The sequence below is a fragment of the Podarcis pityusensis genome (assembly GCF_964106645.2).
Source record: "Podarcis pityusensis genome assembly, chromosome: 5".
Lineage (NCBI taxonomy): Eukaryota > Metazoa > Chordata > Lepidosauria > Squamata > Lacertidae > Podarcis > Podarcis pityusensis.
Window position 1 is genome coordinate 39,587,969 of NC_138032.1, and position 14,492 is coordinate 39,602,460.

Sequence of the window (14,492 nt, forward strand, 5' to 3'; positions counted from 1 at the left end):
GCATACTGTTCTACAACCTTACATTTGAAGAACACCAGACAGGGGAACCTTTTACTATAAATCTCCCTTCTCTCTCACCATAATCTGAAATGACACTCCTGAACCCTCAACTAAATAGTACTCAGCTCACTTGATTTAAAATGGGGTGGAGGGGGATGGGAAGAGAGAAAGATCCAAAGCATGAGGTAAACAGGACCACTTTGTGTGAAATACAGAGCGCATTGACCCAGGGAAGTTTAAGTTTATGCTTTCAGCTAGAGGAGGTGCAGCTGCTTCCTTAGCTTGTGTATGTGTATCAGAGGCCCATCCACTATAAAACTGATGCAGTTTAAAGTTCGGGGCCCCTAATCCCAGAGGGGCCCCAGAAGCGAACTTAGTGTACATTGCTTAATTTCTTTATTTTTACACGACTCAACTTGATTTTTGTGTGTGTGTTTATATTTCAACAAAGTTTGTCAGTCAGTAGCACAGATGTTGTAAAGGTGTGGTGATCTGTCTTGGGACAACCCCACTGAAGAGGATAACCTCATTGCTGGTTGCATATGTATATATATATATATATATGCGCGTGAGTGCATGTATGCGCTCTGGAATAATGAAAGTCGGCTTCCAGCCATGAAGAAATAAAGGCGAAACGTTGAGTCAGAGCGAACAGGTGCGGGGGAAGAGAAACTAATGGAGAACAACCTCCGGCTCCCCCGCCAGGCAGAGTCTCCCGAGGCCGAGCCTGGAGCGCGCCAATTCCCCGGCGCCTCCTTAAGTCCCGGCCCGGCCTCCCTCCGCCTCCGCCTCCCCGCCCCCTGGCCCTGACTCGCCTTCCCCGCCAATTCGCCCAAGTCTTAGAATAAAGTTCGGGGCCGGCAGACTTCTTTCCTCAGCGCAGGAGCGAAGTGGCCCCGCGGAGGTTTTTCTTCTCGCCGCCGCCGCCGCTCGTTCTTCGCCCCGCAACATGGCCTCGGCCGAGCTGGCCCAGAAGCTGCAGCGCCGGCTGCTGCGGGACGGCAGCACTTCGGAGGCTCCTCCCGAGGACGGCGACGAGCCCGCGGGGTCCGAGGCGAGCCTGGCGGAGCCGGACGACGACGACGACCAGAACCCCGTGAACGCCTCCGCGGACCCGGAGCTGAGCGCCAAGCTGAGTCGCAGGCAGGACATCAACGCGGGCGCGGCGCGGCCCCGCTTCGCCCAGATCTTCAATCCTTACACGGAGTTCAAGGAGTTCAGCCGCCGGCAGATCAAGGACATGGAGCGGCTCTTCCGACTGTAAGCACCTCCCCGTCCCCGGCCCTCCTTTCCTCCTTAGCCCGGGTCCCTGTACGGAGTGGAAGGCGCCTGCTTCGGAGTAGAACCGGGCGGCTGCACGTGCGCTTGGAGTTGCACGGATGCGGCGCGGTTCTCAGCGCCTTTAGTTCAGAGGTGTAAAAAAATAGAAAATCCCGTTGAGCTCCTCGGAGTAAGCAGCTCCTCTGCTGATGGAGATCGGGATTGCATGCAAGCAATGCATTGGCAGGGGGAAAAACCCAACCTGCTTAGTTCACTAGGATTTACTCTCTAGTAAATGTGTGTGTATGTATGTGTGATGGCAGCCTTAATGTTGCGGCCTTTAACTAGCAAAACGTTCTGCAACCGAGCCTTCACTGGAAGAATCCGGTTAAGTACTATTTCACACGAATGCTGGTTTGGTAGCCACGGGAAAAGTGCTTTGAAGCTCTTGTGATCTGGGGGTAGGTGTGAGTGGTTGGCTAGTGAGAAGCAGCAATTTTGTCCGGCCCCCCAAACCCCCCGTTCTTAGTGGTTGTATGAAATGAAAAGAGAACTATGATCTTCTGTATGTTTACTCCGAAGTAAGACCCATTCTGTTCAGCGGAGTTTACTCCCAGGTAACCGTGCATAGGATTGCAGCCTAAAACCAAGAACTGCTTCTGTAGAATGGATGTCAAGCTTGGTTTCTTAACTGGGAGTTCTTTAATTGCAGCTCTTTTCTGGAGAAGCCTGAGTCTGGGTTTTAGCTTATTTTGTGCAAAGTAGGTTGAGAAGTAGCCTTGCAGAACTACATCTACCCTGGTCATTATGGAAAGTTGAGCTTTTAAGTACCCCCCAGGTTAGTAGCATTCAGGTGTCTGCACTTCTTTCCTTTGCTACTCTTCCTGCAGTACTGTATAGTCTTATGAATGAGAAAAGGTGAAAAAGGATCTCTATTCTTTTTATTTTATTTTTAAAGTTTACACTCACCAAGTTCTAAAACAGGTTGCAGTTTTCAGCTTACAGAACTGGGACCACTGTGTGCGAACTGCACCTCTTGTATCAGTCATCTCAAGGTTTGTTTTTCTTCTGTGGTCTAAGCTTTGGAGCAATTTATACTTGGTGGCCATGCTCAAAAGCCACACTGCAACAACAACAAAAGTTTGACCTTCCCCAACTCTGCAAAGCCAACTGCAGTTATATTTAGCATGTTCCTTTTAAGTCGTGAAATATGACTATTTGTCACTTGTTCCAGTCTTGCTTAAGCACCCTTTGAAAAGGGACTTTTGGGGCTGCCTTTTCTTAGTAAGTCTATGCTAGCATAGCTTCCTTAAGTCAGTGTTGCAATTACGTGTCCCACTGAACTTAGTGGGACTTACTTCCTAACATGCGTAGGATGTGGAAGTGTACTGGGTGACGTGTTCTGAAAATTGTAGGTTGTAGTTTAATATTGTCTCCTAGAAAAACACTATTCAGGCAGTGTAATTGGCTAGTAGTTTAAACCGTCTGGGGTGGTAGTGGTGTTTTTGTTTATTACTATGCTAAGTATGTTAGCACTACTTTTATCTAGTTGATAAAGGTTTGTTTTATCCATAAACCTGTAGTCCTGGAAGAAAATGTGACCCCAAACAGCTATTTATGATGGTGCTGAAATAGCCATTGTAATGAGGCAGGACAGCGCATTATGAGGTGTATAGCTATAACAACTCCATCAGCGTTTAGTGTTGCAACAAAGATCCCTTGACTTTGACTATGGTTTTTCCCTAATTGGTATTTGTTTTGTTTAAGGAGAGGCTGTTGGTGGAGCTAGGGACCAAGTACAAAGTTGATCACATCCTTGAGATAGAAATCTGAAGACATAAAGCACATCCCAAGCCAAAAGAGTGGAGATTGTGTAATCAGTGAAACTGAAAAAGAGGCACACTTTCTGTTCCACTCCCCTTGAGACAAAGAACTGAAATAGATTGTCCCCATCAGACGGTTGCATAAAACCTCAGAATTAAGGAGAAGCTGCTTGATACTTCATTATTATTTAATAACAAAAATTGTAGCCCACCCTTCATAATTTGCTGTAATTGCTACTAACCCACCCACCTGAGCCTTACAGCACAGAGCAATTGCAGGGGGTTGGACTAGATGACCCTCGGGGTGCCTTCCAACTCTGCAAGTCCATGATTCTATCCCAGCACTGAAAGTGCTTCTGAGACCACGCTGCTCTTAAATAACATCCATGTGCCTCTTCTTGTGGTAGGTAGAAAGAAATAACTGCATTTTTACCAGTACACTGAAGGGCAACTGCATTGCTCATAATGCAAAGCCCAAGGGCAGAATTAACAGAATTCTTTATTACTAGAAGCAAAAAGACAAGCACTGTCTGTGGGCTAGTTATGAAAGACAGAGGCAAATGCTGTGTACAGTGGTACCTCTGGTTGCGAACGGGATCCATCCCAGAGCCCCATTTGCAACATGAGCAGAACGCAACCTGCGTCTGCGCGGGTTGCGATTTGCCGCTAGTGCGCATGCGCGTGACGTCATTTTGAGCGTCTGTGCATGCGCGAGCAGCGAAACCCGGAAGTAACCCGTTCCGTTACTTCCAGGTCGCCGCGGGATGTATCCTGAAAGAACATAACCTGAACCGAACATAACAAGAGGTATGACTGTATTTTACTTCACTTTAAAACAGGTGTATGGAACTTTTGGGCCGCCAGGTGTAACTAAATTACAACTCCCATCAGCCCCAGCCAGCGTGGCTAATGGCCAGGAATGATGGGAGCTGTAGTTCAGCAACCTCTGGCAGGCCAATGGTTCCCCACACCTGCTTTAAACCACAGTAGCAGTCTAAGGAAAGCTGCTAGTACCTTAATGGGAGGGATATAAATAAGCTGGGTGTTAGCTAAGACCACTCATCAGTCCAAGGCCTGGTTTTCCACTTCTGTTACATGTCAACACTGTGAGCCTCATTAGGATTTTTAAGGACCTCTGTAACAGTAATACTTGTACAGAAGAGAGACGTCGCCTCCCCATAAGAACATTGCAGCAACCAGGAAAGTACAGTAGTATCTAGCTTTCCTTTGCAATATTGAATGCACATGAGCCCCATGGGCTATAGACCTTGCAGTCTATGCCTCCTTCGTTTTGGCCTCCACCTTCCAGGTAACAACTTGCTGGTAACAACTGTCTTCCCAACATGACTTTCCTGCCTAGAGGTGAGTTCCAGTCCAGCTCCCGTGTAGAGTCAGGACATCTCCAACCCTCAGTGCCAAGGAACTATATTACAAGTGGGCTATGCTTTTCTTCCAGTATGCATAAACATGTCTTGCTGCAATTTGAGGCTGTCAGTAGGTGGCTATGCCAACTCCAGGGGGATGACAGAACAACAGGTGAGCGAGCAAGCAAGCCGTGTGGATGGCCCAGGTGAGCTGTTCAACAGAGATGGGGAAGGCCAAACTGCTCTCTGAAGTGCCTCCCACTCTCTCTTAAACATGGCTGCATTGAAGTTTGGCAAACCACTCTCTGAAGCACCCCCAACCGCCTTTAAAAGTGGGGGGGCTTGGTCAGATGTAAGTAAAGAGGGGAGGGGTTGGCCAGGTGTGGAGAATGGGGGCCCGGCAAAGCAGAGGCAGCAGCCCCTAGTAAAAACGTAGGAACATATAATGTGTTTCGTGTCAACAGATCCTTGGAGATTTTACTCTGTAGAACTAGAGCTGAAGGGGTCTATCACATTTGTTTGTTGATGTGTCTGCTCTAGTTGTGTATAACATTGGGAATGGCATCTTCATTTGTAGGTTCAAAGGGTATGTGTGGTGAAGGTGAGGGAGGCTTAAACCTTTCCCCTTCCTCCAGCTTACCTCCTTATTATATGCCTTTTCCCCAGCCTGGCTCTGATGCCAGAGCTGAGAGAGAGAGAAGCAATGGAAGCAACTGAGAATGGGGAGGAAGGCAGGTGAGGGGGGTGTTTTTGATATAAATATGAAGAAACTTCTCCCCCACTTCATATGTCAACAGGACAAACACAGCAACTACAAGCGTGGCTTCCCACCTTGGGTCTGTCAGAAAGCTCAGGAGCTGGTTGAGTTGGGTTTTGGAGACCTCAAGGACTATAGCATGTGGGGAGGAGGCTTCTTTGACGCACACAGGGGAGATCTGCCAGTGCAGACAACTGCTGATGCAACTTTCTTTGTTCAGCCCTAATTAGGTATTGATAAGCTTTGTTCACAGTCGCCTTTACCTTCGAATAAAACCATTTTTCAAATTGTAGAAGGCACAGCGGCTAATTAAACAAAATCATCTTGGGGTGGGGAAACGGCGGATAATTCCAGGAGGGAAAAGAATAGTTATGAGTGCCTTCCAGATCAAATAACACCTAGGAAAACAAAGCAATTATTATTCAGCGTGGGGATTCTACGGAAAAGGGTTTTCCTCAGTTTTGCCAGAAAACCTGACAAATACACACAGCAGAATTTTAGCTTTAGAAAACTTGGCTGGCTTCAGAGTCCAACATCCATTTGTTTTTTGTTTAATGACATCTATGTTATCTTGTTTTTATATTCTGCTGGAAGCTGCCCAGAGTAGCTGGGAAAGCCTAGCCAGATGGGCAGGGTATAAATAATAAAATTATTATTATTATTATTATTATACCAACTTGTATTTAAACACTTAATAACAGTTTTACAGAACCTCCATGGTGGTCTACTGAAGCCAGTGACCAACTCTTTATGCTTTAGTGTAGGAAAAGCGATTGACAGCAGAAGTAACAAACAAAATAGTTTAGTCTCAGGTGGTCGTATCTGGAAATGCTGTTCCCCACTCCCCAGACTTGTCTTCAACAATCAGTGAATAAATGTGGGATACTTTGCCCTGAACATCTTGGTTAATAGCATTCAATGTTCTCATTCATTCTTTTTGACCTTTTTTGAACCCAGCTCTAGTGCTGGCTGTTTGCCACAAACTAAATAAGCTCCAAAGGCCAATTGTGTGCTGTGAAGAATATTTCCTTTTGCTCCCTGCACGTCAACATAATAAAGCACATTCTAGTTCTAACATTGCTAGTCATCCAGAAGAGCGATTTCAGATCATAAGAACATAAAGAAGAACTTCGCTAGATTAGACGAAAACTCCATTTAATCTAGCTTTCTGTTCTCTCACAGTGGCCAGCCAGATACCTATGGGAAGTCCATAGCCTTCTGCTACTCAGGATTCTTAGCAACGGATAGTCAGAAATTAGCTGGGCAGCAGTCACATTTTGTGACTGGCAACTGGCCTTTTGCGACTGGATGGAGATGTCCAGGTACCACCTTTGGTGCCTAGCATCTTCACCTGCCTGGCCAGGTGATTGAGGGGGTCTGCAGGGTAGCACAGCAGCAAAAGACACATCTGGCTTGTCCATGAATTTGTTTAAACCCCCTTTAAAGCTGTCCAGGCTGGTGGCTATCATGATGGCAAGTTGGCTTACATTTGATGCTAAACCACAGACATTGTTGACCATGGTTGATAAGCCATAATTAAAGTTCAGGTGTCTGACAGACAACCACTTCAGCTATGGTTTGCTACACCACAGAATAGTTAAAAGCTCAAGAAAAAGCATCCAAGTTTCAGGGTGGGCTGTTGTTGTTTGTTGTTGTTATTGTTGTTTTCCTCATTATAGGCTACTCTGCAGCTTTTAGAGGGTGACGGCTGCTTAACCATAGCTGAGGAGGAAGTCTTTATTCACGTATTATACTAAACAATGGTTACTATTCATGTTGGGTGGGGCCAGAACCAAGTGTCAGTTGTGCACCCTGCTTTCTCTATCTCTACTGTTATTCCCCCCCCCCCCCACCTGCCATCCATTTGGAATTAGGCCAGGGGGTGCCATCTCCCTGCCTCTACAAAGGAAGGATGACATCTTGAAGCATTGACAACTTAATATTCATTGCTAGAAGAAAAAACACATTCATCTGTAAAGAATGGCTACGATACTTTTCTGAATCTGTTTCTTGTTTTTGTTTAAAGTAATAATGATCTGAAAAAGTAACAAGTGATGGATATACAGGAGTGAATCAATGTTGAATCTTAATACTACTAGGAAAATAATGCAATGGCTTTGTAATTATTCTTCTCCAGGTGCTTGCATGGGGAAGATGTATGTTACATTTTGCGTGTTTTCTCGACAGAAGCATCAGCATGCAAAACAACTTCCAAATATCAGAATCTGGGAACCTGAACCTCCAGAATCCCAGAGAAGTTCAAATCTATTGGCTTGTATATGTGGGCATCACTAATCTATAATTGTTAATGGAAATCATTCAGCCTGAATGATCTGATTTGTTTCAAGCTTCTCGCCAAAGAAAATTACTCTCTTCTGATGATTTAAAATGTTCATCCTCTTTGACTGGCAAGAAATTAAAGGAGTAAGGAGAAATCACTGCCCCTATCAGAGCAATGCGGGTGTATCCTGTCCAAGACCATATTTAAAAAAAACAGCCACCCTGCCTTTCTGGCTCTGGCATGATGTGTAAATATTGCAGCAAAACTTGACTGATCTGTGTTGTGTTTACACGATTTTACTGCACTCAGTAAGCAGACCTGTTCCCTGCTGTCTAGCATGTACAAATATACCCTCTTGGGGTGCGGGTGGTGATGTGTAGACTGTGAAATGGGAGTGTCCCCCCCCACAATTTTGTTAGTGCATATACTTGAAGGGATACCTAGTCTTTTGATTTTATCTTTGGCTGTGATCCAGCTGTGCTGTGGCTTGCTTCCCTGTCTGCCAGACCACTGCCTTTGTGCCTTTTCAGCCAGCTGCTCTGGGTAGTATAAAGTTCTTTACTGCTGTGTTAATCTGGCAAGAAAGATTGCGGGGGGGGGGGTGAGTCCCCAACCGAAAAGGGAAGTGCCTCTTTTTAAAACCTCATCCATCATTCTTCTCTGCCAGAGATACCAATGGACTGCCATGTGCAATAGTCAGAAGGGATAGGTTTGTACAGTGATGGTTCCGCTGCAGAGATATTTTAATTATGAGAGCCTCTGAAAATAATCTCTGTACACTGTTGGTGTGATTTGCACATTCCTTCAGTCAAATTATTGCAGGATAGTGTGTGGGGGAGAGAGAGAGGGAACACACTGTATGAAAGAGTGGAGCAGGGCTTTCTGTTGCTGTTTCTGCTACCACCACTACTACTAACTTTTCTGTTTTGATTAAACACTCCTCTTTAATTATATAGGGAATGTGCCAGATCTGCACACCCAAAGCCTGACTCTTTTCAGCACTAGTACATGCCAGGAAGGGAGCAGTGGTATGACATTGCAATCAGTCATCCTCCTGTGTCAGCCTGTTGGAGAAAGGGAAGTTGTAGTTGATCCTCCAAGCACTTCCAGATGTTTTGCAAGCACTGAAAAATAGTCAAAAGTCCTCACTGTGAAATGAGTTACAGTCTAGATGCTAGAATTCATGGGCAATTTTTGCTAGTTTAGAACGCCGGCTCGGCTGGGATTGGGAATGGTATCTTAATCTACTTTTTCCACTGCAGACAGTGTTTCTTTAGATCCACAGCAGGGCAACAACTTCATTAGGACCAACCAAAACATCGTAAAATAGTGAGAAAACTTTCAAGCTCTCCAGAACTCCACCTCAGGCTTGAACAGCCTTCCTCATCCTGCTGCCCTCTAGATAGGTTGTACTTGGAAAAACAACTGGAGGGCACTAGGTTGGCAAGACAAAGCTAGATATTCTTCAAAATACCTACCTTGATGAAGCTTTCTGGAGAGCCTGAAAACTTGCTCCCTTTTTTTGATGTTTTGGTTGGTCCTAATGAAGATACTGCCTGACTATTTATACACCCAGACCCACCTGAAACAAACACAAATGTATGTATATAAATGGACCAGCCCAGGTATCCAAATCCTTTGTAATTTTTTAAGTGTTACTCTTTCTTTCTTGTTATTCTAATTAGACACCCTTAATTTGGAATACATCTGATAGTTGGTTTTGCCATCCCCTAGGTATGCCTCTGGTTGTTAATGGACTCTCTAGTGTAAAATTTGTATACTTCTGGTGAATACTATATTGCTGCTCTTGAAGCTTGACATAGTTTAAGTTCATGTATTATTTACAGGTATCTGTTCCGTGTATTAAGGGTGATTATTTAAATGAGATTTGCTAAGCCCTTGAGTCTTCAATTTAGAGCAGTTCCCCTTCCCTTCCTGTGTTGTTTTCCCATGTTGCATTCTAGATTAAAAACTCTTTGGACTTGGGCTCTTCTATTCTGTAAAGCACATTCCATGCTGATGGAACTGCAATAAAATCATAATAAGATTTGGTCCTTAATGAATAGTTAAGACAGTAAATAAGATAATTTATAAAATAAAAATGCCACTGATTTTTTTTTCATGTTTGGAAACAAAAAATGTCTAGCCTCGAAAACAGAGAGTAGAGAAAGGTATTTCTAAATTTTCTAGATTGACAACATTGAGCGTATGAAATGAAATCCGAGTTGCTGATGTTGGAACATTACAAGAGAGCACACTTTAGCCAACCTTAATTGTTGGTTAAAATTAGTAGCTGTTGCTTAGACCAGCAGCCTTCTCATTTCTTATATCAACAGTAAGAACCAACAGGAATTTCTAAACCATATGTCTATTTCTAGAACAAATGTCTGCAGATATGTAGGAGGCATATGCTGGGGAATTCTTTTGGAGGGTGGGTAGGAGGAGTGAGGCTGGGAAGCCTGGTGTATTTCACTTTGTTCTTGACAAGTGCTGTAGTAATTTCTCCTTCTTTCCACATTTTTGCACCACCTTTCTGAGAAGCTCAAGGTAGCAGACCTCCCCAACCCCCTCATTTTACTGTCACAAGGCTGGGCTGGTTTGCCCAAGCTCACCCAGTAAGCATACACAGTCATAGAATTGACATGACCAAAAGGGCCATGTGGTCCAACCCGCTGCAATACAAGAATATTTTGCCCAATGTGGGGCTCAAATCCACGAGTCTGAGATTAAGAGTCTCATGCTTTACCAACTGAGCTATCCCTGATCAAGTGGGATACAATCTCCCACCTCTATGGTCTATGCTTTGAGGTTCTATTACAATCAAACGTTGTACAAATGTGAAATGAAATTAATGAATATGCCTGATTCTATATTCACTATTTCATGCAGGCTGTATTTGGCTTTTATCACATAAAGCTCACTTTTAAAAAAAAAGCTGTTAAGAACTGCATCCACGTAGCATCTACTTTGCCTGGCAATCTGTTTTTGCATACTGGCTTGAATTGCGAAGCAGTTGGCTGCACACTAACTGTGTAGAGCAGTTACTAGTAAAGGTAAAGGGACCCCTGACCATTAGGTCCAGTCGTGGCTGACTCTGGGGTTGCGGCGCTCATCTCGCTTTATTGGCCGAGGGCGCCAGCGTACAGCTTCCGGGTCATGTGGCCAGCATGACTAAGCCACTTCTGACGAACCAGAGCAGCACATGGAAACGCCGTTTACCTTACCGCAGGAGCGGTACCTGTTTATCTACTTGCACTTTGACGTGCTTTCGAACTGCTAGGTTGGCAGGAGCAGGGACCGAGCAACAGGAGCTCACCCCGTCGCCGGGATTCGAACCGCCGACCTTCTGATCGGCAAGCCCTAGGCTCTGTGGTTTAACCCACAGTGCCACCCGCGTCCCAGAGCAGTTACTACCCAGGTACAATCTCAAGTGGTCTCTGCTTCGCAGCTCTCTTATGTGGAGCAGGTTACTCTTTGAGATTCTGGTGTTTCCAGTCTGTGTTGTAATTAGCTGGCTGTTTCAGGATGAGAAGTCTTCCAAAACTATTATGGTCCTGTTCCTCACAGTTTTGGAGAAGCTCTTCAGAGTATTGCAGCTCACCTTCAAACCGTTTTCTGCTCAGGGCAAGCTGCTAGTTACAGTAAGTTCTGAAGATTGAGCTTGTGAGTCTGCCTTCAGGTCTTGCATTGCTGATACCTGCAACAACGCTTCATTAGCTCAGTTTCGTTTATGAGGTGGTCAGTGTGGCAAGAGGCAGGAATGCCTCTAATTGCTCCTGTCATGCTAGGGTTAGGCCATTCGACTCTCAAAGTAATATGTGGTAAGTACTGCAGTCAAATACTCCAAAGCCAATAATATCCTTGTATAGGTGGCAGCCTATATTTTTCACTGTCATTTTAGGACTGTGCAGACGTTCCCTCTGGTTCTCTGAACTCCTAGAGTGGGATCATGTTCCAGGCTTCAGTGTAGCTTGAAATGGGCTGTTGCACACACAACTTAAGTGCATTTGCGTCTTCACATGCTAAGGAACTCTGGTGCCATTGGGGATCCTGATCAAATGGAAGCGGATCCTATGTGTGTACAGTTCTATATACATACAGCCCCTTTCACACTTCTGTTGAGTCCACATGGAGGACCGAGACAACAGGTGCATCAATGGAGGCAGAGACAGCAAATGTTCCATTTCTTCCTCCACCTGTTCAGTGCCTGCGTAGTCCTAGTGCCATCTGATAGCAGTTGCAAATACATGGACATCCATCCATCCCCATAGTCTCAACTTTTTTGTCCTTTCCATTACAATCATAATCACATTTTTTTTAAAAAAAAAATGACTTGTCTTTTATAGTTGCTGTGTTAATGTCATTTTTTTTTTAAAAAAAAAAGTACAACTGTTGGGCTATCACTGAAAATCCAAGATAATAGCAACTTCCTTTGAGTATTGCTTTATCTCTTTATAAGGGAGGGAAGAAAACACTTGATGAAACTAAGTCCTTTGATACTGTATCACAGCTGTTTACAACTAGATTCTTCTTTTTTTGAGGGGGGATAAAAATAAAATTATTTCTTTGTCCTGTTCCTCTTATCTTGATTTCCTTGTGTCTTGGGATTTGGTTGCTTAAATGAAGGGGAATTCGTTAGTTTTAGGGCTTCACAAAATTTGGTTATATGTCCTTTTTTGTTACATCTGAAACAAGCAACTCTCTTGGATGGAGCCTTGGCCTCCATCTTTAGAGTGGGACATACAGTTTGAGCCGTTGGGTTCATCAGTCCCGGCTGGAGGGCTTCTCACACACTCCTTACAAACATATTCAAAAAGGACATGTGGCTTCTAACTGCGTTTTCTCTATCACTGGGAGCTTGTTGAACTGGGTCAAGCCCTCTTTTTTCACATAATGTTAACACATTGATTGCTATCTCTGCAACAATGTTGTAGCTTGGTCTGCATGAATCTTTTGGTGTGGCACCTTACATTATTAGCACTGAAGAAATTACATTTTGCTTTTCAAATTTCATTTCATCCATCAAATTATACAGATAAGCATCATGCATTCCTTACAGTGTTATACTGATGCCAGCAGTTTTTGCTCCCCTAATTCTGGCTCTTTTTTTCCTACGAGAAGAAATTTAGGCTGCAATCCTGTGCCCACTTAATCTGGGAGTAAGTCCCATTTAACTCAGAATGTGCTTTTAAGGAGAGATATTTAGGATTGCACTGTCAGTCACATCCCTCAAGAGAGGCTGGCTTTGGAAATACTGGCACTTAGAATCCTAAATATTTCTTAACAACTACCGTAATTTCACGTAAATTGAGATTAGAATTGGCTTGATGCTTTGTGGGCAAAGATGGCATTAGCAAAGGAAAGGTGCTCAGGGCGTTATGACTTACTAGAGGCCTTGTACCCAATGTTGTTCAGGAATTCTAAGAAAAGTCCATTTTCGAAAAGTCCAGTCTGCCATCTTGATTCAAAATGATGTTCAGTTGTATCCAAACTTATGTGGAAACTCTGCTCCTTGATCTTGGGAACCATCTTGCAAATTTTGGTTATGATATCTTAAGAGGTGTTCAATACATAGGAGACAGACAAAACAACTTTCCAAAACATGTAGATTTCATCCATGGTACTGATTGAAACATAGGAGGCTTAACTGAAACTCTAGGGGAAGCTCTGCCCTCTTTATATGACTGAAATTATACATGCAGCTTCCTGTAAAAGGGTGTTGCAAATTAGTTTATTATAACTTCTACCCCCCTTGCCCTTCAAACAATTTCACAGGCAGCTTACAAAATAAAAAAATATATAAAAAAACCCAGAATCTATAATTTAAACAAACATGCACATACTAAAAGCATATTATAAAAAAGAAGCATAGTATTGCCAGCAGAGATTGAATGCATTGCATTAGATTAAAAGGCCTGGAAGAATTTTAGTAAGATGTTGCTCGATGCTGAAATGACAATGTAGGTGGCAGGCAAGCCTTGCTGGGGAGAACCTTCTTTTAACAGGCAGCACCACAGAAATGGTCCTTTCCCATTAGCCAGCTGTTGCATGTTGGGTGGGGTGGCAGGGATACCCAGATAAGGGCCTCAGATATCAAAGTCTTAGTATCTAGGCAGGCATATTTGAAGATGGGCATGCTAGCCCCCAAACCAGCATTTTGAATTGAGGCCTGAAATGGACAGTTGATGCAGCACTGGTGTGGTAGGATCATCATAATGCCTGGTACCGTGTCACTCTGGAATGGCTGAGCGTGGGGCCTTAAAACAACTTCTCCCTTTGTGGGGAATGCTGCAGGCCAGCAATGTGATGCAACCTTCACTCCCTGCAGGAATTTGTGCTGAGCTCTTTCTGCTCTGGAAAAACAAGTTTGTCTTTCTTGCTCCACACCCACAGAACGAGATTCTCTCTCCCACCCCCCACCCCCCCATTTAAATGTCTCAGTGCTGCCTCTCAGGACTCAGTGGAGGAGGAGGAGGAGGAGGAGAAACATTATCTCCCTCTAATTCCTTTTGTATTGTGCTGAGCTGTTTCATCTGCTTCCTAGGTCCTGCTGAATTGAGAACAGATTGAGTATTCCATAGCCACTCTGCTTTTTGAGGCGGCACAACTTTGGGAAGCTGTGCTTTGAAGGCTGTCTCTGGCACGGCGCACTAAACTCCTATTGTACGGCCGGGATAGTGCATTGCTTTGCCATTGCTGGCAAGACCCAGTTTCTCACAATCCCTGCTTTGTACTGCCTGTGTGCTGGAATGACAGATACGTGAGACTTGCTCCGGTGGCTGTGAATCCTGAGTACACTCGGTTAACCCCTGTGGAGCTATTGCTGCTCCTGCAAAGTTGCCTTCCTCCTTGTGCAGCAGCGTCCGAGCCCCTCTTTTTCAAAAGGGGCAGCTCTCAGAACATTGCTTTGAGCTAGAGGAATGGCTGTAGCTCAGTGGCAGAGTATTTACTCTGTTTGCATGCAGAAGGTCCAAGGTTCAGTCCCCAGGCATCTCTGGGTAGTGCTG

The 14,492-nt window shown here is 44.5% G+C and overlaps 1 protein-coding gene across 1 annotated transcript in view; it reads left to right on the forward strand.

Annotated features, from left to right (window-relative positions):
* The first annotated feature begins 833 nt into the window (after positions 1–833).
* Positions 834–14,492, forward strand: part of EFHD1 (EF-hand domain family member D1) — a 30,577-nt gene continuing 16,918 nt past the window's right edge. Inside the window, exon 1 of the mRNA XM_081005857.1 lies at positions 834–1,260. Coding sequence (XP_080861983.1) covers positions 950–1,260 — 311 coding nt within the window. The 5' untranslated portion in view covers positions 834–949. The remainder of the gene's footprint in view (positions 1,261–14,492) is intronic.